Source organism: Pezoporus occidentalis, unplaced genomic scaffold (assembly GCF_034315485.1).
Source record: "Pezoporus occidentalis ecotype Australia unplaced genomic scaffold, CSIRO_AGI_Poc_V1 ctg51, whole genome shotgun sequence".
NCBI lineage: Eukaryota > Metazoa > Chordata > Aves > Psittaciformes > Psittacidae > Pezoporus > Pezoporus occidentalis.
Window position 1 is genome coordinate 2423835 of NW_026915847.1, and position 25494 is coordinate 2449328.

The following is a 25494-nucleotide window of genomic DNA, read 5'->3' on the forward strand; positions in this document are numbered from 1 at the left end:
GAGGTTGAGAAGAACAGTGTCATACAAACCCATAATTCATTATAGAATTTTTCATTATTAAGATAATACTAACAAGATTATATATCTATTCTGTTTGTTCTTAGTCCCTAAGAGTCCTTCTCCATTTGAACACATGTGACATAACCTTCCACAGGGATTTTGCTGGCCATCTGCCAGCACTCAGAGAGGAGCTTTACCATAGCCTGAATTGCTTGTGATTTGTACAAGTGTTCTCTGAAAACCTCCATGTTGTTACGCCACTGTTAAGACATAACACAGAAAGACTACAGCAAGGTTTGGTAGGAACAAGGCCCAGCTCACCCAAGGTTGGAGCCACCACTTCAACCAATGACAGTAACTTCAAACATGGCTATTTTGAATTTTCATGCTATAAAGTACCCGTTGCTACTGCTTGTAAACAGGTTTTGTTCTCAAAGGAGGAGCCTTAAAAATGTTTACTCCTGGATACTATTGTACAAGGAAGAGTAGTATCTAAAATGTTTACATAAGGGGAAAATCAGACCTTATACAGCCAAATGTCCTGTGCTTACAATTGCAAATCCTAACTTGGGAGAAAAAAAGGTTATTATTTTCACCATGACCCAATTTAAAAAAAAATAAGTATTTTTAATAAGCTTTTAAATTAGTTAAAACCTTTTACTTACATTTTAGCATGGAATGTTAAAATGGTATAACTATGCACCACAGTTTGGACCAAAAGTAAGACATTAATGTACGTAACAAGACAACACAGACCTAGAATGAGTTCACCTGACATGGTTTCAATTAATTCTACTGCTTCTCTTAGCACGTGTATTTGTTACATGCTGGGCTGTGCTTTGGAAGTTATTACTGGATGCTACTTTAAAGCAGAGATGTTAATCACAGAAGCGTCTCTCTAACCAACTTAAATCGTATTAGGTTGTCTGTTGCAGCACTGAATACTGGTCCTAATGAGCAGCACGTGGTATGAGAAACTGCACAAATTCTTTTGTCTCCAAGGAAGAGTATGGGATTTCACACAGGAATCAGCTGGTTCATTGCACAAATATTTCCGTTAAATCTTTTCAAAGGCTTCAGCACTGCTTACTGAGAAAAAGAAGAAAGAATCTGATTTAGAGGAAGCAACAATAACCAATGTTTAGCAACAGATTTGATTCAGCAGGTCTTTTTCTTTGCAAACATTTAAACACATTGTGAATTTGGCTGCAGGTTATCAGTGAATTACAGCATATAAACACCACTGCTGTGTAAATCATGGTTATCTGATGGCTTGTGAAAACTTGCTCTGCTACCACCAGCAAAGGCCAATTTCAACAAATCCCTCATCTTCAGCTATGTTGCTCAGGTATAACTGAATTCCTCTGCATGCTGGATATATTCCACTAAACCTTACTTCTACAAATAGCTGCTTGCTTAACTTGAAGGACAAGGTAAACCAATTGCATTTGCTGAGATTACTGATATAAGTAGCTTCGTACCAGTGTGAATCTGAGGCCAAGAGCCACACACTGTAGAGTTGCTGTACTCAGAAAAGAAAGCGGAATAATAGTATGTTCTTACACAGCATCAGTTCAAGGCTTTATGTGAAGATTTTACCTATTACTACTATTCTATCCTTTTGCATACACAAAATAAATGAATAAATATGCTTTTCCTGATTGGGAATGCATTGTAGCTCTTAACCTATTAACTGGAAAAAGTCAGTCAGCCTACTTCTAGCCCTAAGTAGTAAACTGTTTTATACACTGTTTTTCTCCCAACAAGATCAAAGCAGACCTCAGAACAAAATTCGTTTTGTAACCTTGTGATGCTGTTGTCCTAAAAAATAATTTTTTTTTAATCAAAAAGATTCCAAGCAGTTTGAGCAGCATTCAGTGGACCTGTATTCTGGTAGCAGATTCATCTACTTTTCAACTATTTTCAATTTGTTTTATCAAAATTGCTTCCTACAGCTTCCCTTCCCTCCCACTCCTGCCCCTTTCAGTTACCGTCTCTGCCTTCATTAGTCAAATTAGCTATATTGGGTATTTGTTGTCTAAATCAAATTATGGAATAACAATGCAACAATTTACAGGGTTGCAAGATGTTTACAGAAGGAAAAAAAGATTCCTAACTCTATTGCTTTCCCTGCGTCACTGCATTTATGTGTCCCAGAGTGAACAAAATTTCTTGGTAATTTATTTTTCTGATGCAATATCCTCAGGTGCCCTTAGCTTTTACTTTCAGCAAAAACAACAGCTCTGAGACCCACACTTGCAACTTTTCTGCACATCTCACCTACATTCATTAAATATCTGTTCCCCTTCTTGATTTCAGGGTTTTTTCTTAGTTTTAAATGCTAAAACAACATGGAAAAAGACTATGAAGTTTAAGAATATTTACCTTTTATCACAAGCGGATAAAAGGCATTACCTTGTTTTATATTGCAGTGGATGATGGAATAAGCAAACACACATTTGCAAAGGACTCAGAACATAATGATACGTTTCCATAAGTGGATTTAGAGGATACGTTTTGAGACTGCAGTGAAAAATCACTTTCTTTGCTGTTTCCTTCTCCTCCTGCACTGTACTCCAAGAATTACTGCATGACTTGCTAACCAGCAGCACAATTAATTTTGAGAATTCCTGGCCTGGGAGGTCTATTTGCTCAGCTTTCAGTTGTTTCTATTTTAGTTAATATCTTTTTTACCAAGATTCCTGTTCATATTTCAGCCAAACTTTTTATTTCCTCAGGTTTCTATCACCATCTTACAGTCCACTTTTGGAAACGGGAGTCACAGGGAATAGCAAAATAGTAAGAATATTGGGGGGAAAGTATCTTATTCTGCAAGTTAATAAGACCAACTGAGCAAGATACTAGTAAACTAGTAAGAATATTATAGTCAATATTTTTCATTAGCACAAACTAAAAGTGCCAAGAGACTAATTGTGAAAAATTGTTTTTAAAGAAGTGAGTCTGGAAGGTTACAACTTCACCATGTTTACACTGAGGATAGCAAGAGTTCACTTGTATAGGCCAATTACCCAGAAGTCCAATATCTACATAATTTAAACTAATGTCCAAAGAATACTTTTTGCCTGGAGGAAAGGTACAGCTTTTGGGTCTTTATCAAGTTTGCAAGGGCCTAAGATAAAGCCATAAGTAGACACCCAGTGTGATGTAGAAAAGTTTTGCTCCCTAGCTTCTGAGATGCCAGCAATGGTTCCCAGGCAATAAGAAATACTTCAGTTCTTTTTTGCAGTGTACTCGTTGGGGATAGAAATGCAAATTCACCATCAGAGTGCATGTGCAGACTTACCACATGCTGCAATCGCCACTATCTGAGAAAAAAAGAAAGGTGAGGAGCAGGAAACCACATGCTACAATTGTACTCTGTACCTTTAGGGTTCCTTAGCAACTTCTTCAGGTGTCTTCTCCTCCACAGAAACTGAAAATGGAGACAAAACACCAATGAGAAATGTTGGAATCAACTTATTTGATGACAAATAGTCAAGTTCTTTCCCTGCAGTCTAAATTATCCTTTGGCCTAAAAGGATACAATTTACAAAGCCATACTAGGTATACAGATATTTCTCCTTTTAGCTTTTAAATTCTAATCGTAAAAGAGTTTAGAGGCCAAATTTCTAAACTCCTTTGAAAATCTCCCCAGTGAGGATTTTAACACACATTTTCTTTTGCATTCAGTTACATTGTTCAACTTCAATAGCAATACAGGAGTGTTTACAGCTGCATTGAAACACTGCAATGTTTATAAATATCGAATGCTCTATATTTTTCTTTACAGCAATGTAATTTAAGAAACTTCCATCTTTCAAATTAAGTCAGACTTCAAAATAGTATGTTACATCCCGTCCAGCACAAGGGAGAATTTCTTGTTCCTGAACTTTACATCTAGACACTTAGCAGGACACTGAGGTCAAAACACTGTGGCAATACACATACACACTATATATTTCTACTGCATGGCATATAATGTCAAAATTCAGCTTTCTGCTATGACTACAATGCTGAACACAGTCACCACAAGCAGCCACTCCTGAGCTACACATGCACTTGCATCTAGTTCAGTGCAAACAGCCATTAGTGCTTTCAGAGACAAAATATTTCAGACCCATCTGTACTCTTGCACCTTCTGAAGTTTGCCCCGACTCCTCAGCATCAGCATCCTGGCTCCTGGAGGATGTGTCAGAAATCTCTTGATCTGCTGAGGCTACTCCTTCCTTGACACTGTCTAAGTTTTCCTCATGGGCAGAAGAAGCTGAAACATCCAAGACTTCACTCACAGTTTCTATGAATCAAATTAGAGAGATAATTGTCTTCTCTTTCCATTCACTGGCATAAAGGAGGGCGAGCAGTCAAGGCTCACAAAATATGAAGTGAACACGCATGTTTGAAATAACTGAAGACAACAGAATCCATCAGATGATTAAATTTTATCATGCAAGTAAAAGTTTGCAAGTGGAATTCCAGGGAAAATCTGACTTCCCGACCCTGGGGCAGAAAACTATAAACATGAACTGTTTTCTTGTCTTTAGACAAAGGTAAATATTCTCTAACACCACAGGATGGTTTGGGTTGGAAGGGACCTTAAAGTTCATTCAGTTCCAACCCCCTGTCATGGGCAGGGACACCTTCCACTAGACCAGGTTGCTCCAAGTCCCGTCCAACCTGGCCTTGAACACTGCCAGGGATGGGGCAGCCACAGCTTCTCTGGGCAACCTGTGACAGTGCCTCACCGCCCTCACAGGGAAGAACTTCATTCTAATATTGAATCTAAATGTCAGCTCTTTCAGCTTAAAGACACATACACTCTCTTGCAGATATCCTCATTCTATTTTCCAGTTTCTGCCAAACTATTAATGACGTGCAAGACACTAATGGTAATGTTTCCATGGAAATTATCCTGGTCTGATCCACGGGGGGACAAACACATACAAACACTCCACATAACCTTGCAGAGGGTAGTTTTAGTGTAGAAATATCCTAATATCAGCCTGTAAATTCAGGCTGTGATTCCAGTGTAGCATGACTGCCAAGAACCCATTTTTCAATACTCCTTACAGATAAAGCAATCTATGTATAAAAGTGTGTAATAGTTAATATGTCTATATACAGATACACTACAGGGAGACGGAACACATCATCCAGCAGTTACATGTCAAATTTTACTTGAGTAAATTCTCTCTTACCAAATTCTCTGTTCCTCTACCAAGGAACTCTGTAGTTATAAACTGTCCCCTGTGCTAAGCTACATGTATGTGAAATACAGTCAACTGAACAGCTCCATTAGAAGTTCGATAAATGCAATAAATAGGAGTTTTGTAGAGCTAGCATCCCATGCCTTTTTCCAAGTATCAGCTTGCAGCTATTTAATACAGCTAGTTCTGAACATCAACTATTTCACTTTATTTTGTAGAATACGGACTGAATTTTAAAGAAACAACAGAAAAAATAATCAGGAATTTCTACCTTTGTCTTTATAGGGAGGAGCTATGCAATGAAGATAGTGCATTTTAAATTCAGAACGTTAGTTATTTCATAGCTAGCATCACTTGATGTAATGCAATATATCTGCTGCAGTAACAAGTTGCTGGTTTTGAGTTTCTAACATCATTCAGTTTATATTTCCAAAAATTTTCTCTCTGGATTATATTATTTAATCTTCCTAATTTTTATTTCTGGTGATGTTTCAGTGTTTTAATTTCTTTTGCATTAGTAAGAGTAAATCGGTAAGCAACTAGAGGGAACAACATGGACTTTCCTGCTTTTTAATAAAACCTCATTTCCTTTGAATGGGAACTGTGTTTATCACCACCTACAGGAATACCTGCCTTGAAATAAACATTAACACCTACACCACTTGTACTGAACGATTTTTGTCTGGTCTTAAGTATTATTTTAAGGCTATCAGTCTACTGCACCAAGAGATGGACGCCTCTTAATGTGTCCGTTCAGGTCCCTGAAGAGCAGCTAAATACAAAGGGCTTTGTTGCAACAAGCACTGCATTCTTTAAAACCTCTGTCTGTACATGTGAGTGACTGTCCTCGGTCACTGCAGAAAACGCCAGCTGGTGCTTGTACTCACATGGCTTTCACATCCCTTACTTGAGCACACGTGGCTACAGTTTCCTGGGAGCCACCTTCCCGGTGCCTCAGCTGAAGGCTTCTTTCCAAGAAGAGAAAGCCGGCACCAGCTGGCAGTCCAAGCACACTTGCACACAGCAGCACCAGACATGGCAGCTTCCACTGGGTGTTATTCCCAGCAAAGACTCAGACTGGCTCACCAAGATCATTTTGGCACAGTTTCTTTGGCCTGCTGCAAGGACAGAAAGCTATTTAAGTGGGGTTTGGTGCTTTGAGCACCGTGAAAATAAGAAGCAGACCATATATTTTAAGCATTAATCTGATGCACCAAAACAAATCTCAGTGTATTTTCTGGTGGTTTGTACACAGCTCAGTCTTGGACCAGCCTGTATCCCACTCAGGAGGTCAACATGTTTTAGTCTTAGGGAATGGCTGTGATCCCAGGGCAATAGCAGGTAATGAATGATGACCTGGCAAGCTGAGAACAAGTCCCTTTTAGAACTGGGTCTGTCATACAGCCCCTTCTCTGTGAGGAACATCAGACACATTGCCCGAGTCCCTCACATCCTCAGCTGGTAGCACAAAGCATTACAAAGTTTAGGAACTTCTCCTTTTTGTCTCCCTGGATGTTAAATTTAATCTAGGTGCTATTTTCTCCCACACATTTTGGCTTTGGGTTGTGTTTTGTGGGTTTTTTTTGGTTGGTTGAATTTTTTTCCCCTTAATCTATGTACATTTAATATTTTTTAATTACCAGCCCACCTTAATCTCTCACAGTTGTTCCATGTACAGTCCTGCAGTAACACCCTTTTACGTAGAGATTTTAATCTATGCCTGGTACAATGATGACTCATTTTACATAATCCTTGGAAGAAGGATTTTACTTCTCTGTCTATTCAATTATTGCAAAGTTGTTCATAAGCCTGTTGTAAAACTCTACAGCAGTTAATGGATGTAACTGAAATCACTTCTAACATTTGTCAGGTCAAATATTAAACAACTTAAGCTTCTTCATTTTTCTCAGAAGAGAGATGTAGAGGAGTTACAACATTTTAACTGGTTCCATGTTGTTTTCTGAATGATGAGCAGTTTGAAGTTCTGAAGTCCCTGTACTTCCTTGCGCAGCGATGACTATGACCCATGTTGTCTATTTATGCCAGCTTTCTTACAGCTTCTACAGGCTTTAACTGAGCAAAACAATATGCATTGTGCAACTGCTTCTCTGCAGTGAAGACATGCAGTATTCAAGTGCTGTTTATGTTGTTTTCCACCGAATGCCCAGCTGCTGTATTATCACTACCACACAGCGCTGCTGCAGCTCCCTAGCATCTTTAACACAACACCCACCTGCAGCATTACAGTCAAACTGGTCTCTGTCAAATGATGATTCACCCTGACCCACACAATTTAAAATCTGCCGGAAATGGAAATGTTCTTAATCTTTTTTAGTTTCCTCTTATAGCCACAAAAATAGTTGGTTGGGTTTTTTTCTTAGTTCTGTAAGGGAGGAACCAGCCCTACCCCTTCATTCATCCATAGCATTGGATCTAAATGGTTTCACAATTTTACTGTTTCACTGTTTGGTGTGTTGTGTCCCTCCTCTTCTTAGTAGGATGTATTCCTCTACAGAAGCCGTACGCTTCACAGTTTCATACAAGGCATTATACTGGTAGCAAAATCTCAGTCTTTTTGTATAATATTAGCTATTTTTCCTCGAAAAAAAAAAAAAATCTTTTATGCTTCTTCACCAGACATTTGTAATTTTTAAGTTTTCCCCTGAGATAAGCCGATACATCCCAGTATCAGTGGCTACAGGTTTCTTCAATTTTGCTAGGCATTTGTATATACCACTGAGCTTACAGATCTGTGTTAGGAGCTTAACTTTTGTAGTTTCAACAAAAGATCATATAAAAGAACTTCAAGCCTCAGAGAAATCAAACTAATCACATTTACTGACTGCAGGCAAGTGGTTAGGCTTTTCATATGCATCCACAGCTGTTCTGAAAGCATTCAAAGGGATTTTAACATAACAAAGATTCTGAGGACAAGCATCCCCAGGCTAGGTGGACACAAACATCACTACAGAAATCAACACCTTTGTAATATCCAATCCTTACATGGAACACTGAACCCTAACAAAAATATCACCTGCTCCATCTCATGGTAGTGATATACACTCCCAAGTTGTCTTCATCTCCTCTGCTTTATGAGATAACCAATCTGAGAAGATGTCCTTCCACATTGCACATGGAGGAACAGAACTTGACGGGGCGAGCACCAGCAGCACATTACGTGTGCACCAAATACAATAACAAACCATTTATGTTATGAAAACACATCTGGTTTGAGTTGAGTAAATACAGAAAAGGAAATTGATTTTACAGACAAAAGGAAATTAGGGTTTTTGTTTAGAACTTTGTTGGGTTTGGGGTTGTTTTTTGTTTTTTGTTTTTTTCCAGTAAGCAGCATTAGGCAGCTCCAGTAGCTTACCAGCACAATGTACAACATCTGTTCCACCTAGAAATATAATTTTTAGGAACCTATCCTTATTATTTCAGGGAAGAAAACAACCCAAACCAAACAAAAAACCCCAACAAAGCTGCTTCCTTTTTAAAGTCGCTATTCCTGCAGTCTTTAAAGACACATTTTTACTCTCAGGAGTGCTACAGTTGCAGCACTGAGAGCGCAGGACTCTGCATTGCAGTGCATTCACAGTAGAACAGAAAACAGCCCAAACCCAGGCTGATTCTGCATCCTCATGATGGTCAACTGACTGAACAGCAGCGACCTCAGCATGCCCCCAGCAGAACTGAGGCGCAGTCAGCAGGGACCTGCATGCCCCGTCACTGACGCATCTTTGCTCCAGCTAACAATAAAAAATACCTCCCCCCCAAACATAGACTGACTTTCTGCTGCCAGTCAATAAAAAACCCCAAACAACACAAACCCCATGCACATGGACTGACTTTCAGTACCCAGATCTTAATGTCTTAGAACAGCCCTTCAAAAAACTCAACCATGTTAACGCAAGGGTTGGGTCTGCACACTGCCACTGAAGCAGCAGTTCATTAGCAGCTAATTCTTAGGAAAACAAACAAACAAACAAAAAATCCTTATATTGCATATAGAAATAATTTTTTCTGAAGAGGAAAGAACTGCTTTTCTCATGCAGGTGGAGCACTTCACCTTGTGAAGGAAATACCTCTCTTTGTCATCAGGTAAAACCAGAGGAAGCTGCCTCTCACAGAGCAGAATTTAGAGAAGGGAAAGTACAAATTTTTTAAAAGCTGAGGGACACTCTTGGAACTCAGAATTTCCCTCCGACAGAAAAAAAAAAACCTTTGCCAGCTTTGGCCAGCCAGCTCAGCACTGCTGCAAACGCTCCCCCTGTTCAGAGTCCTTTTGTGTTGAAACTTCATTATTAGTATTTTTAATATCTATTGATACCAGTTTACAGATGACTGATCCAAATAGCCTGTAGGCGTAAACTAACTTGTACGTTGTATTTTTAAATCTTTCTGGATTTAAGCCTGTGGTTGTAAGTGGCCCTGTAAGTTTGTTTTCCTTATTTACAATACATATGGTGAAGAGACCTGTTCCAGATTTTAAAATTAAAACTATATTCAATCTTTTCCTTGCTCAGGGAGAGGTGGGGATCCCCCCTCCCCAGGAGGAAGTTTCATAACAAGATTGTGCAGTACAGCCTATATTTTTTTCCTCCAGTTTTGCATTTCCCTTCTAGTATATATAAAACTGTAACATTTTGATTCAAATCCTTTGATTCATTTTACAAGTGACATTTCCAGTTAGAAAAAACGACAAAATCTGAACAGGCACTGGTTAAGAGATATTTAAAAATACATTTTTATGAGTGAAGCATTTCACTTAAAGCGGCATCCTTCATGTCATGAATTTTTTTTTTAAGCAGTCAAGATGAAGCTTGTATCTGTAATGCAGACCATCGGGTTGAGTTACTTTAAAAAATACTCTTTGCGGAAGAATTTGGCTTTATAAATCCAAAATAATGCAGGTTAGCCAGCATAATACAAATGGAATCTGCCTGGAGCGCACAAACCAAAGCTGGAGTACAAAACAAGGCTTTGATATGTCAAGCTGCCTATAACATAACCAATGCCGCACACTAATTCCAAAGGGGAAAAAAAAAAAAAAAAAAAAGAGTAAAATTTATGAGAACAGACACAATATTCAATATTACATTTACAGCCTTTCAGAGAACCACTCACGATTATGTAATGCTTTGGTTTACCTAAAACCTCTCCTCAGTAAGGTCCTCTGAGAGTCTTGAGATGTCCCCTGAAACATCAGGATAGGCAGAGCGAAACATTCTCCATTCCTTTTTGTAGTTTAAAGACCTGATAATGGAAAACCAACAGTGGAGTAGAATTCACTCTTAAAGAGTAGAATTCTGCCATTTTTGAAAGGTAATTCAGGAATGTATTTGAGAGAGACAGCAAAATAGAGCACAAGAGGTGGGGGTACCTGGTTCCCTCAGTTCTAATCCAGGGAAGACCGCAGAAGTAGCAGCAGCAAGAAACTGATTCTCTTTAAGACCACCTTAACATCTTTTGGTTCCATCATCAGCTTTAAGGAAAATGGAAAACAAGTTTGCTCAGCAATGGCTTCTGTTCTAAATCCTGAGGTGGTGATGGTGACAGCTAAGGCCCCCTTCCTTCCTCCCTTTCTTCCATCAGAAGCCACCTGCCAGTCCAGGTACAGGTGACTTGGGTTCAGCACCTCCCCGCTCTGCCTACAGGGCTCAAACTACCATCAGCCATATTAGCAATAATAATCACCAAGGCAGTTTGGGACAAAACAGGCAAAACCGTGCATATGTCACTTGGATCTACCTGAAATGCTCTCTCTCTGCTCACTGCCATTTTATTCAGTGACCACTTAAGCTTATAATCAGCTACAGTAAGTTATTCATCTCTTCAGAAAGGAAAAAAAACACAAAACCCCAAACACTTAACAGTTAAACATTGGGCTTAAAAAGGAAAATATCGACAGATGGTTAACCACAAACCAACGCCTCCCTCTGACACTGCAAATTCAGTACTTGAGCTTCAGATAGGAAAAAATAAACCTTTCAGCTCTATGCAGTAAACTGAATCAGGGAACTAACAATTTAGAAAAGTCCTAATTATTTTTTCAGGCTGATCAGTTCCTTGAATGCATAGGACAGGAACTAGTGGCTGGGAACTGCCAAAGCCCACATTGCTCTCAATGGATTGTTTGCAGAACTGCCCTGGCCTAACCACCCTGTTGTTTGGATATAGCATGAAGGCAGCCTCAGCATTCCCTACTCAGCAATACCTTACTAGAGCCCACTGGCATCAAGAGTTCTCTCTCTTTGGCATTTCAGGTATGCCATAAATTAAACCTGAAATAGTGGCTCAGAGGCCAAGGTCTCTGAGAAACTGACAAACAAAGGAAAGCTGGAATTTCTAATAATCCTGCCACTATAAAAATATGACACCTCTTTCTTTTTGCATGCCATCCAGAAACAACCCAGTTAAAAATCCATGAGATCCAGCCGAGAGCCTAACCCATGGTGTTGCGAAGCACATTTTTAAGAACAAAAAAACCAAACCAAAACAAAAATGTTCTTCACTCCATACAGCAAGAAAAGAAACAACTTCATTCAACCAAACATTTCACAGGTTGGTTGTGTCTAATGCAGGTCACTAGTTCCTATGAAAAGCCTCATTAGTTCATACTAATGACCAGAAGAGTCACTTCAAGAGAGCTTATTCTACAATGGATGACTAAAAAAAAAAAAGATTCAGAGATGCCTGAATGGTCAGAATAAAAGTGTAGCAGTGCATACCACATTAATCTAGAATAGGTTATAATACCTCATATAATTTCAAGTATATGATTTTATATTCTGTAACAAGGATTTGTAGCAATGAGAGGCAATTCACATTGTGGTTGGTTGTTTTAAACCTCTAGCCACTGATTGGAATGGAGCATGAGGAAAACTAATGCAAGTTAACATAAACAGCATATATGAAAATGCACTAATAATCTGATGTATGAAATCCTTCAGAAGTTCTAAAAAGAACCCCATTTAGTTGAAGTTAGGTATTTTCTCTAACACTCTTCATACAAAGTTTTACCCATTTACGTTGTTTTCAAGGGAGCTACTGAAGTTCAGCATGTTGGTTTTTGAAAAGGCTGTTTCTCTTTAATATGAAACACTGCCCCAAAACCAATATGAAAATCCCTGCTGTTACCATTCTGGTTTGAGCCATTCTCAACCACTGGAGAACAGGAGTCCCCATTGACATTTTCTCTAAAGTAGGGCACCAACAGTATTCCTCTACACGCTGTATTTACAGAAAATTTTCAAATAGCACAGGTACTACTACTTAAGGTCAAGTAAATGCTAACAGTTTCCACTGAACAAAGCAAGTTCTTGCTTTCCAGTTTAAAGAAATAAAATTATTTTAGGATTCTTTTTAAGCCTTGACTATGGGCTGCATGTGTTTTATTAGTGAAAAGCAGTAAATCCATTTTCTCCTTAATAGTGACAATCATTTACGCATTATTCACTTTATGTCCTTTAACTAGCTTTAACCCGGTTTTGAGAAGCTACTTGTCCCCTTGTGCTACAGCAGATGAATAGGAAAACAGTTATCTTACATAGTTCTCCCCCACTTATTTGTTTGCACTGTTAGCTGTAAAGTTCTAGGGTTTTTTTCCATTTTATTGAAATCTTCTTCCCCAACCCAGTGCATGCTGTAGAATTCTCTTTTATCTATGCTGATCTAAACCAAACAGCCTCTCCATTTACCAACCTGTGTCTTCAGATGCTCACAACTTTTACAGAAGTATTTTCTAAACATTGTTCACATTCTTTCTACAGAGATTCTCCATTTGTGCTGTGACAACTCATCTACAAGCTCAGTTTTATGACAGGAAAAGAGGAAAAGAGAAGAGGATAGCAGCCAGTTCGTGGTAATCAGAGAGATACAAGATAAATGCAGCAGCCCAAGGGCCAGAAAAAGTGATAAATGTGAAGCAGAGATACCAAACAGAACTTCCACATAGATATACCTCCCCAGTAGGATATTATTCACATAATTGTGAGCCTAATTTGGCTAGCTTAGTCTACCACAGTTACTGAAAAGGAGGGAAAAATATCCTCTAAAAAGAGATTCAGAATAGAAAACCTTTATTACAGTTGGTAATTAAGCACAGATTTTGTCAGATAATACAGATACTTTCCCTGATTCCATCTGGGAAATCAGGGAAACCAATCTACACCTAAAGACCCATTTCATGCCATGACATTATATATATGAAAATGGCCACTAACAGACCTGTTACGAGATGCTTGTGATCTATGCAAGCAAGGCTGAGAAGAAGTGTAATTATCTTCACCAGGTCTAACTGTGAACAAGAGGTTTAACAGTAAAGGATAAGGTTTGTCCATGCTGCATCTTACCCCAGTACCTAAGGTTGTAAACAACTGCAGGTTGCACGGCTTTTCCTCCTTTCTCCATCTCACACAACAAAACATCTACAAAGATGTGTTTGTTCTACCATGCAACATCATTCTGAAAGCTTCTGAGTAAATATGAGCATTTGCAAATTACTTTGAGGACTTCTCAGGTATTTTCAAAATACCCCCAGTGTTAGAGCATTTGAATACACACACAGGGTTTGGGAACTTCCCAACCAAAATCAGTGTACGCTGATCACGTTGGGCATTTTTATTTGCCTGGCACTGTTGTGTGGTGGGGTTAGCAGAAGTCCTGTCCAGAAAGCAGTAACTAACTCCTGTCCAGTGTGGCCTGTATTTGTTTCTCTAGGCAGCAGACAACTGGCACTGTAATGCCATTCAAAGCATAACATGGAAAATACTGGCACATTCACACACTAATCCTCCCCAAGCCCAGTTGCTCACTCCAGTGGCGTTTGAAATAGCAGAGAAGAGACCATGTCCTTCAATACTTGCAAAATCAGGAAAGAACCTATGCTATTAAAGTCAGAAGTCCCAGAAATCATGTTTGGGGGCTCACGGATTTTGCTATGCCAGTTGATAATGCCAAAACATTAAGCCTCAATACTAGAATTGGAGAAAAGTTTATAGCAGCAATATAAGAATTAAAAATCACAGATGGAACAACTCTGCCTAATCCAAATAGCAGCCTAGCAGCTTGCCAAACTGTGCATTTTATAGCATTTGTTCTACCTGGAGAAAAAATAATCATATTTCATGGACCCCACACACAAAGTACACTAGAAGGAGAACAGCAGGAAACTTACCAGCATCAGGTAGTAACCAAGAGTGACAGCCCAACTGCTCAAATAGTAAAAAGGTACCAAAAACTAGAATTTAGAGGAAGCTAACACTTTGGGAACAGAGTAACACAGCATAGGACTTCACAGAATTCCAGATACTTAAAAAAAAATTTAAGGTTTTAAATTGTTTAAATTGAGGCAAGGAGAAAATTCCACCCAGGTACAATTGTAATTATCTGTCTAAAACTGAAATTACCATGATTAAGTACCTACCTCCAACGTTGTTTTTTGTTTGGTTGGTTTGGGCTTTTTTGGTACATCTATGCATAATGACACGTTCATGTTATCTGTGTACATACACATGTATGTGTTCTGGTGAGGCAGATAAACATTCACTAGCACCTTTCACTTCCAAATATATTACAGAAAGCCTTAGAGATTAAAACTGCATTTGAAAAAGCAGGATTTTACTGCTAATGACAAAAATACTTGCACCTTCAAGAAGTAACACCAAGCTACCAAAAAACCTAAAAGTTATTTAAAGAAGTATTCTTTTTCAAAGTGCAAAGGCTTTGCATTTTTGAATGTATTTCCCTGGGCAGTTCTGAAAGAAAAATCCTTCTCTACCTCAGTAAAAATTAATATACTTTTTTTTTTCCCTAAATGGAGAGAACACAAATGATTAAGATAGTTTAATACAAAACTGAAAGGTATTTCATAGAACCATAAATGGTTTGGGTTGTAACTTAAAGATCATCTAGTTCCAACCCCCAGTATTTCCAGACTGATTTTAATGATAAAAATGTTCTTTTTTTTAGAAACAGAAATAGCTGATGACTGCAAGTAACTACTGAACAAAGTGGTACGTAGAGAGCAGAGATTTTTTGAATCAAAACACCGTCTTCTTCTATTTTAAGTGTTATGCCAATAGCAACTAGCTTATACATAGCTTGAAGGAAAGGGATACCAGTTTAAGCCTGTGCATGTAAGACCACATGCTGCTTGTTAAGCCCTTCACACAGTCAGGAGCCAGAGGCCCCTGTCAGTTCCCAGGAAATCCGAGGGAAGAAGCTCTTCAGCAGTCACACTGTCCTCCCATAGACGTGGCCAGGAGGAGAGGAGCAGCCAAACACTGAGGTGACCTGACTGGAGCCTCTGCAGCCTCCCAGGGCAGGACTTGGGTTATGCAGCCACCACAGGGGCTCAGTCCCAGTGAGGAACCTCAGGTGAACTCCTTATGAGACCCATAGGGTTCACGCCTGACTCAGGCACACCTGTTACCAACAGTCACTGCCAACAGTGCACTGGTGACCAGCAGCATGAGAACACCTGCTCTCAGGAGCAAGTTCTAACAGCCCAGAAACATCATAGAGGTTGAGCAACGCTACACCAGGGAGAATGCTCTCTTGACTTAGAAGCTAGTAATTACTGAGAGGAAGTACAGCTTCTGCTGCTTGATATGAAATTCTTTAGCTTATATGGGATCTTAACTGCTTCCTCTTCAATAGAGCAGCAGGAATACTTACTGTATGGAAGACCCTGCCCTATCCAAGAATAAACAAATATCCCTCGATAAACATTGTGAAAGGAATATTCAACCAACTCTAGATACAAGCAAGTGCCCATTCCTTAAAGTGAAATTTTGCAATTGCTCTGTAGAACAAGAGGTGAACGCTGCAAGACTTTTAAAAACATTCTTTAACAGCTCTAATTCACTAACCTTAGCATATATTAGACTACTTCTTCTATAAATGAAATGGTCTAAATATTCCATAGAAATGGAAATTATTTTTAGCAGATTGGTCCAAGTATTGTTTTAAAACATTTATAGTTTTATATATAGGCTGGTTTATTTATAGGCTGGTTTTCAGAGAAGCACAGGAGATGTTCACACACAAATTAAACCCCATTCATACCTAGACCCTTCACAAGAGCCAGCTATTTGACATGCTGCACCATTTCTCAAGTTCATTTGTTAAAAAGGCAGTTGAGATGCATCCATTCCTTGCTGGAGTTATCAAGGAAAAAGGCAAAATCAGTTCCAGAATCTGGTAATAACTCTCAAGGTACTATGATAACATCCCACAGACTAGCATTTAGAATACTCTTCATCTCAATTTGGCTTGTTTTAGATATACCCTTTTAAGTAGATGCTTGTTTTCCTCACTCAGTCAAAGATGGGTGTGCAGTCAAGATTCCATGCTTAAGGCAAGCTGAAAGCCATGCCAGTGTTTTTTATACTTGCTACAGCCACACTGAAGGCTTCCCTTCCAAAGCAAGAAGCAGAGCAAAGTTTCTCTCTCATAATAGGCTGGCAAGATTTTGGTTGGTTTGGTTTTGAACTGAAGACACCAGATGCAAATGACTGATGCTTTCCCATAGACTGAGAAATTGCAATTCTTTTACGCATGTCCCTTCCAACTTCAGCTGAACAGGTCAAGAGGTGCTCTGTCCTTAGAAGTTAGTAGTATAAAACTAAATTTAAAAAAAAAAAAGAAAAAAGTGCTAAAAACTCAAGCTACACTATAATCCTGTATTTTGTGCAACTTATGGATAGGTTTGCATTTATATTGTGATTTTTTGAAAAGCCCAGTAAACCAGAATATTTCAAATGCCCTGACAGTTCAAACTACTAGCTATGTACCCACTTATCAACATAAGTGTTTAATGCCAACTTGATGTTTTATTGAATTTTGACATTTTTAACCCACTATAACCTTAAAACTGAGATCATGACAATATTTTGATTGCTATGAAGGATTCTGTTCAAGTTGCATTAACAGCACGGCTATTATTATTTAGTGTGAATATCTTGGGAATGGCCAGTGAAATAAGGCATTTAGATTCCTAAACAAACCCTTAAGAATCAGGTCACCGAAACAACTCCTTAGCTGATCATATTACATGCTCACCTTCTTAAAGAAGAGAAATAGAATGGGAAAATGAGAAATTTTCTAATTCCACTAGTTTTAGACAGTGACTGTGGTGCCAGAGGCAGCATGCTTTGAGAGACACTGATTTAATTACTAACTTAATTACCTTAAGCACATCATATGTCAAATTAACTCCTCAATTACTGCAGGACAAACTCCATTAGGAACACTGACGTTTGTTCTTAATGTTCTGTAGTAAGAGGCAGAGTTTTAGGACTCACAAAACACACGCACAAAGACTCTGTTCTTAAGTTAACCTTGCACTGCAGCAGCTTCTGAATTAGCAGCAACTTCCAAGTCAGCAGCAGCTTCCTGCTGTGCTTTCTCCACAGCCGGGGATGGTTCTGGAGCTGGTAGGTCATTCTCCCCTCCAGTTTCTGGGGATACCCCAGCATTGTCATCCTGTGCTGCAGGTCCAGCAGCAGCTACTGCATCAGCCTCTTCCACGGCTGTCTCTGCTTCAGTGACTTCAGCCGTCTCTTCTTCATCACCTTTTAAGGATTTATTTAATACAATAAAGAGAGTAAAGTGCATGCATGCAACAAATTCACACACTGCTTTTTACCACCATTCTCCTTTAGATTTAAAATGGGAAGCTAAGCTTTGGGATCAGCATTTACAAAGTCAAGAAATCAATAATTAATCCCCCCATATTGTCTAATGTGGCACTGAAAAAGATGTTTACAAGATGAGGAAACCATATTCTTAATTACTGAGTTTCGTAATTGCTTCAGTGTAGTAAGAAAAGAAATTGTGGTTTAAAGCAAGTATCTGAAAGAGGTGGAAGTGCAGGGAAGGATAAAAAAAGGACCTCACCAAGTGTTGCTCCAGCACCCTGTACTGAAAGGGCCAGTGATAATGCACTCAAGGGTGTCAGAGGGAGCAGGCTTCTTGCCCTGTTTGCACCCAGCAGTGGAATTACCACACTAAGAGTAAGACGTCTGCTACCATAGTTAGAAGCTGTTATGGAGCTCATTATCCATCAGGCTCAGAACCACTGCAAGCTGAGATGTGCTTTCAGTCTTCGCAGGGCTATTTTTAAGGTGGATAACTTGGCTGGCAATAGCTACAATAATGCTGAGGCCAACTGCCATCGGTTTTGTGACATTTCTTAGCCCTGTACTGCCACAAGTACTCCACTATCCTTATTTGCCCTGCTTTCTTTAGATTTAAGGCAGTGTAACCCCTGCAAGAGCCATAGCACTCAAACAAGAAAGGTCAGGTCTGTGGGGCAGAATAAAACAGGGGACTCTTACTGAAACTAGGTGTATATCAGTAAGAAAATAACTGGCTAATTTGAAGTGGTCAGCATTCACTTTACTGGAGATATGACTGCTTATGACTAATAATTTTCTTTTTACAACTTCTATCTGTCTTTAAAGACTTGACTACATTTCTGTGGGTCAAAACTGCTAGAAACTCAAAAAAACAGTGTTTCCTAGTCATGCATACTTCAAACTCAACTGAGACGAGTCATTAGAAACTAATGGCACAATGCAACAAAGATGCACAACCACCATGCAAACATGCACTAAGATCAAGTTAACAAAAGAAAAGTTGTGTACCAGGTATTCACTGCAAATTTACCACTAGAACCAACTCACCATGTGAAAACACAGAACTGGAAATAAAGTTTGTAATATAGTGTAAACTAAGTGAGAATAGACAGGAAAGTGCTTAAAGAGACATAGTCAGAATTTATTTTATTCTTTTCTATCTGTTTAAAAACTAAATAGATCAATTTTAATTCTGTTTTTTTTTAGGCTAGTGCAAGCCTATCTTTTTGTGTTCAGGTTTAAACACAAGACTATTAGTTGCTCAGCAAAGAAATCAAAGCTTTGTGTTATACAACCTGATCATGTCCCTTTAAGAGAATGCTGTATTCCAAAAACACCCTAAATCAATTACACAAAGAACAGACTAACAGCCAAGCTCAGCATTCAGTACACTTTATTGGACAGTCAAGTATAGAGTGCATTCATTCAAAACAGCCAGCTTCTCAATCTCCGAACTGCCTTCTGCAAAGCAGATTCAGTAATAAGCTCAATATGGTTTGGCCTTGCAAACATAGGTAGTTCTTTTAGTCTCACAAGTACGGAGTTTTACAATAGAAGGTATAAAGTCATCCCAAGGTAGGCTGCAAGGTACGCAATGGTGAACGACTGTCCTTTGTTTGTATTTAACTTCCTCGGGTTTGGAAAGAGATTTCCCTTGTATTTTAGTCTGGAAAGTGTAAAAGCAGAGTATAGATTAGAAAGATTGAATCAGCTTGCATTAAGTTAAAAAGAAGTCATTGCTAAGAAAGAAGGAAATCAGGAACAAGTTTCAAGGAGACACATGCACATGGAAGAGAAAAATCAGTTAAACAAGTAGAATGTTCTGCAAGGAAAACATCATTTTACAGTTCAAATGATGTCCCAGATTTCCTACTGCTACTTGGAGTCAGGCTTCTGCCAGGAGCTTTTTTAAACCCCTCTCTAAATTTGTGAGCAGCTTTCAGTTAAGAGCAGCTCTAGAAAATTTGCTAGTAAGATTATATTTTTTAATGTCTGATATCCTTAATTAAAATACCATTAAATATCATTTCAACCCTCTAATAAACAAACAAACCTAGAATAGCATTTGATTATTTCCTTTATAGTGATAGCCTTGCACACTACATGCATTACTACATCCTTTAGAATAGACATTTTGGGTTTGAGGACAAGTGGAAAATTTTCCTCAGGATGAGAAAACACAAAAATAATTCATATCAGGAGAGTCTCTGATCAGCTGCTCCCTAGTATCAAGTTCTTTCAGGCAGAAAGCTCTTCTCTTATGATAGGACATGCAGCAAATATTCCATGAAAGTGGTGTTTGGCAAGCTGCTTTTCTATCCACCACTTCATACTGTTACCAACACTGTTTTACAGCTTAATTTAAGGTTGATTCTACATGACCCTAAAAATATTTGATTACTTTGAGAACAGAATTTTTAATTGCTCTTATCAGCAATGCTCACTGTAAAAAAGTGTAAGGACTGAGTCTAAACAGTGGGGAAAGAAGCACCAGGGGCACTTCTGGGAAAAGCTATACTATGGTAACAATCTGTGTCACAATGCACACAAAAATATGACTATGCAGGGAACAGGAGGAAAAGGGAAGGAAGAGACACTAATTCCTTTGAGAAAGCACACAGAGGATTTCATAGGAAAAGTAACAAAAGAAACCTCTTTTGGGAGGATACAGTTGGGAATGAAGAAGGATTTTTGTAAGAGCTGATTCAACAGTAGCTTTGTATTGTGAATTGGAATTAGCCACTCAGAAGTCCAATTAAAAACTCTTAGTTGAGTGTTTATTCAGAAGTCCAATATGAAAAATAATACAGGAAACAAGTTTCAACTGTGTTCACTGTATGGTCTTAGAAATGCTTTGGACTTCTTATTGGCAATACTACCAATAATAAGGGAGGCAGCAATCATCTGCCATCACTAAGCAGTGCAAGGCATCAAATTATGGGATGTCTGGAGAGTACCCAAAGTCAGAATTAAGTTGCAGAGCAGCGAGTACTCCTGCGCTAGTCTTGGGCTACACAGGTATAGCCTTCAGTGGGTCACATGCACCACTGACCTCTGGTATCCCACTCAAATCTTTTGGAAGACTAGGGTTATAACTCAGTACCTTGCAGAATTGAACCTTAAGAGAAAAGAGGGAACATACTGGCATCATATTGAATGCCCTGGAAGGTATGTTTAATGCTCTCACATCTACAATGTCCATCTGAGTATGTTAGTTAGAACGTAAGTGTGACCTTCATTTCTTCCCTCAACAGCAGACGACTAGATCACTATGAGGAAATACCTACTACTTTGGTCCTGTCTAGAATTTCTAATTTTAGGGACAAGGAAGGATTGCATTAAAATTGTGGCCAAATTCCCAGCATTTAAAGAATTAAGTTTAAAAGCTGTAGTGCTTCCAGCTGCTTAAGAAAAATTAAGGTGTTTTGCCATTTTAAATCTTAAAATCTATAACTGTAAAGTTCCAGAACTAAAGAATGTGTCGTGTAACTTTAAGACTAACAACTTCAAAAGAAATTATTTTAGCAGCAGAGAATTTAGAGCATGTTCTCACATTGAAAGCAAAATTTAACCTCAGCATACTCTATGCAAATCTATTCTTTGTGTGCATGCAGATATATTAAATCAATTCTCTAGATGACAGCATCAGAAAAATAAGGAAGAAAGTGATACAGCATTAATTTATTTTAAAAATGAAAATATAAAGATGCTGACGAAGCCATTTTTTTCTGTTTTTCCTAGCAAGGCCATGCCTGCCAAAGTTCTCCCTTTATATTAATGCTGCCATAACACTAATTGATGTAGACAGAGACAACATTCCATTACAAGTATTTGAACTAACATGGTCTAATTATTTAAGCATGAAGAGCTAAGTTAGAATTTGCCATACACTTAGGTGGTATCTACTTTTCATTTAATCCTGAATTTAAAAGGACAAAATGCAAATTGTGGGACAAGAATAGGGTCTGACTTACAGTGTTTAAAAAAATCAAAACCTTAGGTTTTTTCCTTTGAACTGTATTCCCTGATGGCATGTGGCCTGGAGCCAAACTGTTGGCTGAGGAACAGATATTATCCCCTTCCCCCTCAGCAAACAAAAGGATAAAACTGATTTTGACAGCATTATGCATTTAGTCAGGTTTCATTAAGCTTCCAGTAAATCCAATGCAAATACCCAAGGTACAATTAATGGTTCACACGTCAACATTTTCCCTCCAAAGGTACTTCCGAAAGTTGATCACAGGCCAGATTCACTGCCTAAACATTAAGTCTATTCCCACAGTTTGTGCAGAAGTAGCTTTGTAACAGATCACTGCATGACCACCTTTGTCTTTACTCCCACTTAGAGACCTCGGAAAAGCACCTGGGCAGGGTTAAAGCCTGATTAGACAATCTAGAAATCTGTTCCAGACCCTCGCGCACCCGGGGAACAAGAGAGAAGAGCTCAACTCACGTTTGTCTTTCCGCCCCTGAGATCTCTCATGAAGAATATTCACATGTTCAATGTAGTTGCTGCGGGATGAACTGACTATTCTGTAAGCCTGAAAGGAAATTATACCTAAACTTATTGCTACATCCCTACAAAATTACCAAACAAAAAGAGGGGAGAGGAAGAAAAGGGTTTTGAAGCAAGCGCTACTGCCCATCTTAGGAGGCATATCAAATTCTGCTGAGCAACGTCAGGAAAATAAATTAAAAATCTATTTTGCTATACTAACATATTTATACATTTCATATTTCTCTGTTGTTAGAAAACAAACACAATATACCATGCAGCTTTCAAAGTGCTGCAGCAGTTCAGGAATAGAACACAGTATTTGAAAAGACAATTACAATTGGATTATTTATTTAATGAAAAAGAAACTATGGTAAAAAGGTGACAGCAAGAGAATTCACTGTTCCTCCAGATATGCAATCACACGAGTTTTATATTTCAAAGAAGTAGAAGCTACTTACCATTCAAGAGGATTGTTTTGTGGGAAAGGGAAACATGCACCTCTCTGGGTGCTAGTCACTACCTCATTATCTCAAATCTTGGGGGTGGTGGGGCGGGAAGGTACGAAATGGAGGTTTTAGGCATGTGAAGCACAAAGTCTGATGTATTTAGTTGCAGGGAAGACCACGATTATTGAAAAGCCTGACAGAAGTAGTTGTTCACAAAACTTTAACATGATTTTTCTAAGTAACTAATATTCTTATCTTCCTCTGTGCCCCAATTAACGAGGTTCATAATCTCCCCCCCCCCCCCCCGTGGCTTCAGACAGCTGATTTCACATCCGTCTTGCCCACCGTGAGATACTCTTAATGTTTGTGGTTGACAAGAAGAAGCAAGGGGTTACAGGCAGGTGCCTTACTATGCCTTTGGGTATATTTCACATAGCTTTAAATACGTTTTTCCGCTAAGAATGACAACAGCACTAGATATCAAAGGTAACAGTAAAACAGGCAAGCAGTAGGCATTCAGTTTCACCAGTTCTCCTGAACTTGTTTTTAAGTTAGATTGTCTTGAATTATATGCTATGACATCCACACTCTACTGATGGTTTGAAGACAATTTTTAACCTTACACCATGCCAACTCAAAAAGCACAACAGTTCCATTCCCAAACACTTACATAAAATAAACCACCAAAAGCAGCAACACCAGTAAGAAGATAGTAAAACATGGACTCTCCAGATGAGCCAGGAACACTCCCAGATGACATCTGGCGAAGAGGTGCTATAAAAAAACATTACTGAAATCAGTGTAAACATGCAGCTAAAATATGACCCCAAAACAGAACGACAGGATCTGAATTCCATATGGGAAAGGATGATTTAAAAATTATGTAACAAAACAAAGAGGTACAGCTTTGTGTTTAGTACAACTGAGTAATGCAGGGCATGGTGCATAACTGAACACGATACCGGGCTGAGCTCTTCCTCAGATTTTACACGAACTACGTTGTCTATCAGCTTCCAAGTACTGGATGCAATCTATAGAGGCTACGGAATGACCTGAGAAATGCAAAAACATTTCTGCCTAAGGTACATAGAAGAATTAATCTGTCCTTATTCAGCCTTGCTGCAATGATGAAACCCTCTTCCCTTTAGTAACAAAGCACTTTAAGAAAAGGCATTTTCCTTTGAATGCTCATTCCCTCACCCTCAAACAGACTGTGGACATTAAGAGACATGCCCATACCCCATAACCTCAAATATCAGCCAACAGGGCTGAAAGGCAGCATTACACAATTTTACCCTTAGTTGAGTACATATTCACTGTAACAGCAGCGTTAGCTGTTTATTTGCATTCACCAGTTCTGCAGCTTTGATGCTTGCTCTAGCCTCGAGTTCTTCTGTACATCTAAAAATGAGACCTAGGAAAAACACAATTCTGTTTGTCAACAACGCTTTCAGCCAAATTTTGTGACTCTATCCCAGAGGAGAAACACCTCATTGAAAAGGCACTTGTTAAACATAAAACAGCTCTGAGCACTGCAATCAGTAGCTGCAAAAAGTCTCCATCTCAAACCACTGCCATCGTGTGCCAGATTATGTTTAGCGTCATCCGTCTCATGACACACTTTTCAGACTCCTCTTGGATAGTCAGGTAGTCTAATGGATCTTCTTACATTTATATACGATCTGTAGCAGTGCGCTGGGAATACCATCTTCCCAAAGGCTGCATGCTATAGGTAGGAGAGTGCTCAGCCACCCTGCAATCACCCAGCCCGGCAGGACGATTTATTTTTTTATATGCTGGTTACACAACTCCTGATGCGCCAAAAGCCACGGCTGCAGCCCCGCAGGCTGATTCCCGCTCCCCCGGGTGCTTGCAGAGCGCTGAGGAAACCATCGCTTTGGACATACACCTGAGGGGATTCTGCGGAGGATGGAAGTGAGGATAATGGCGCCCGCCCCACGGAGGGAGGGGGATTACACCTGCCCGACACCGAGCCTGCTTCACGGATGGCGGGGGAAGCGGGGTGGGGGGGAAGGCCTAGCCGGTTCTCCCACGGGCGAGGAGCGCGGTGCCGCCCATCCGAAACGCTGCGGAGATGCCAAGGCAGCGGGTTCCCAGCAGCGCGATAACGGAGCAGCCGCACCCGGCTTCCTCCTTCCCGCCCGTCCCCTCACACGCCGGGGATGGCTAACGGCCGCGCAGCGCGCCCGCCGCACCTCAGACCCCCGGCCCGCGACCTTGGCGCGTCCCCACACCGCGGACCGGCGGGGGCGCGTCACGTCCCGCCCCGCCCCGCGCGTCTACCACCCCCCGCTGTCCCGTTGACCTCTACCGGGCCCCGGCTCGGGATCCGAGGCGGCCCCCCGCGTACCACGCTGCTTGAGGCGGCTCGCAGCAGAGGGAGCCCTGCTCAGGCGAGAGGCCAGCGCCTGCGAGGCGGCCCTGCAGAGATACATGGCGGCGGCGGCGGCGGCGGCAGCGGCGGGAACCGTGCGGCGGAGAGGGCACCTCGAGGTGCCGGACAGCACAGGTCTGCAGCCACGGCAGAAGACAGCGATCCGCCCACCCCTCCCATCACTGCGGGGCGGGGCCACCGTGGGGGAGGGCGGGGCCAGCGGCAGCCCCGCCCCGAGCCGCGTGCAGCCGCACCTGGGCGCCCGTCCCGGGTTCGCGTGGGAGCCGGGCCGGTGCCGCAACGT

The 25494-nt window shown here is 40.1% G+C and overlaps 1 protein-coding gene across 2 annotated transcripts; it reads right to left on the reverse strand.

Moving 5' to 3' along the window:
• Positions 1 to 636: 636 nt before the first annotated feature.
• Positions 637 to 25305, reverse strand: MGARP (mitochondria localized glutamic acid rich protein). Of its 2 annotated transcripts, none has more exons than XM_062637239.1 (7): positions 25167 to 25305; positions 23466 to 23569; positions 22305 to 22392; positions 17552 to 17785; positions 4136 to 4294; positions 3385 to 3433; positions 637 to 1089 (listed from the first exon to the last, which is right to left on the reverse strand). In XM_062637239.1, the coding sequence occupies exons 1-6, from the start codon at positions 25249 to 25251 to the stop codon at positions 3387 to 3389; spliced, it is 717 nt and encodes a 238-aa protein (XP_062493223.1). In that variant the 5' UTR covers positions 25252 to 25305; the 3' UTR covers positions 637 to 1089; positions 3385 to 3386. The 2 variants fall into 2 exon arrangements, with proteins under 2 accessions (XP_062493223.1, XP_062493224.1); XM_062637240.1 differs by lacking the exon at positions 25167 to 25305 and adding an exon at positions 24465 to 24985.
• Between the last annotated feature and the right edge of the window lie 189 nt (positions 25306 to 25494).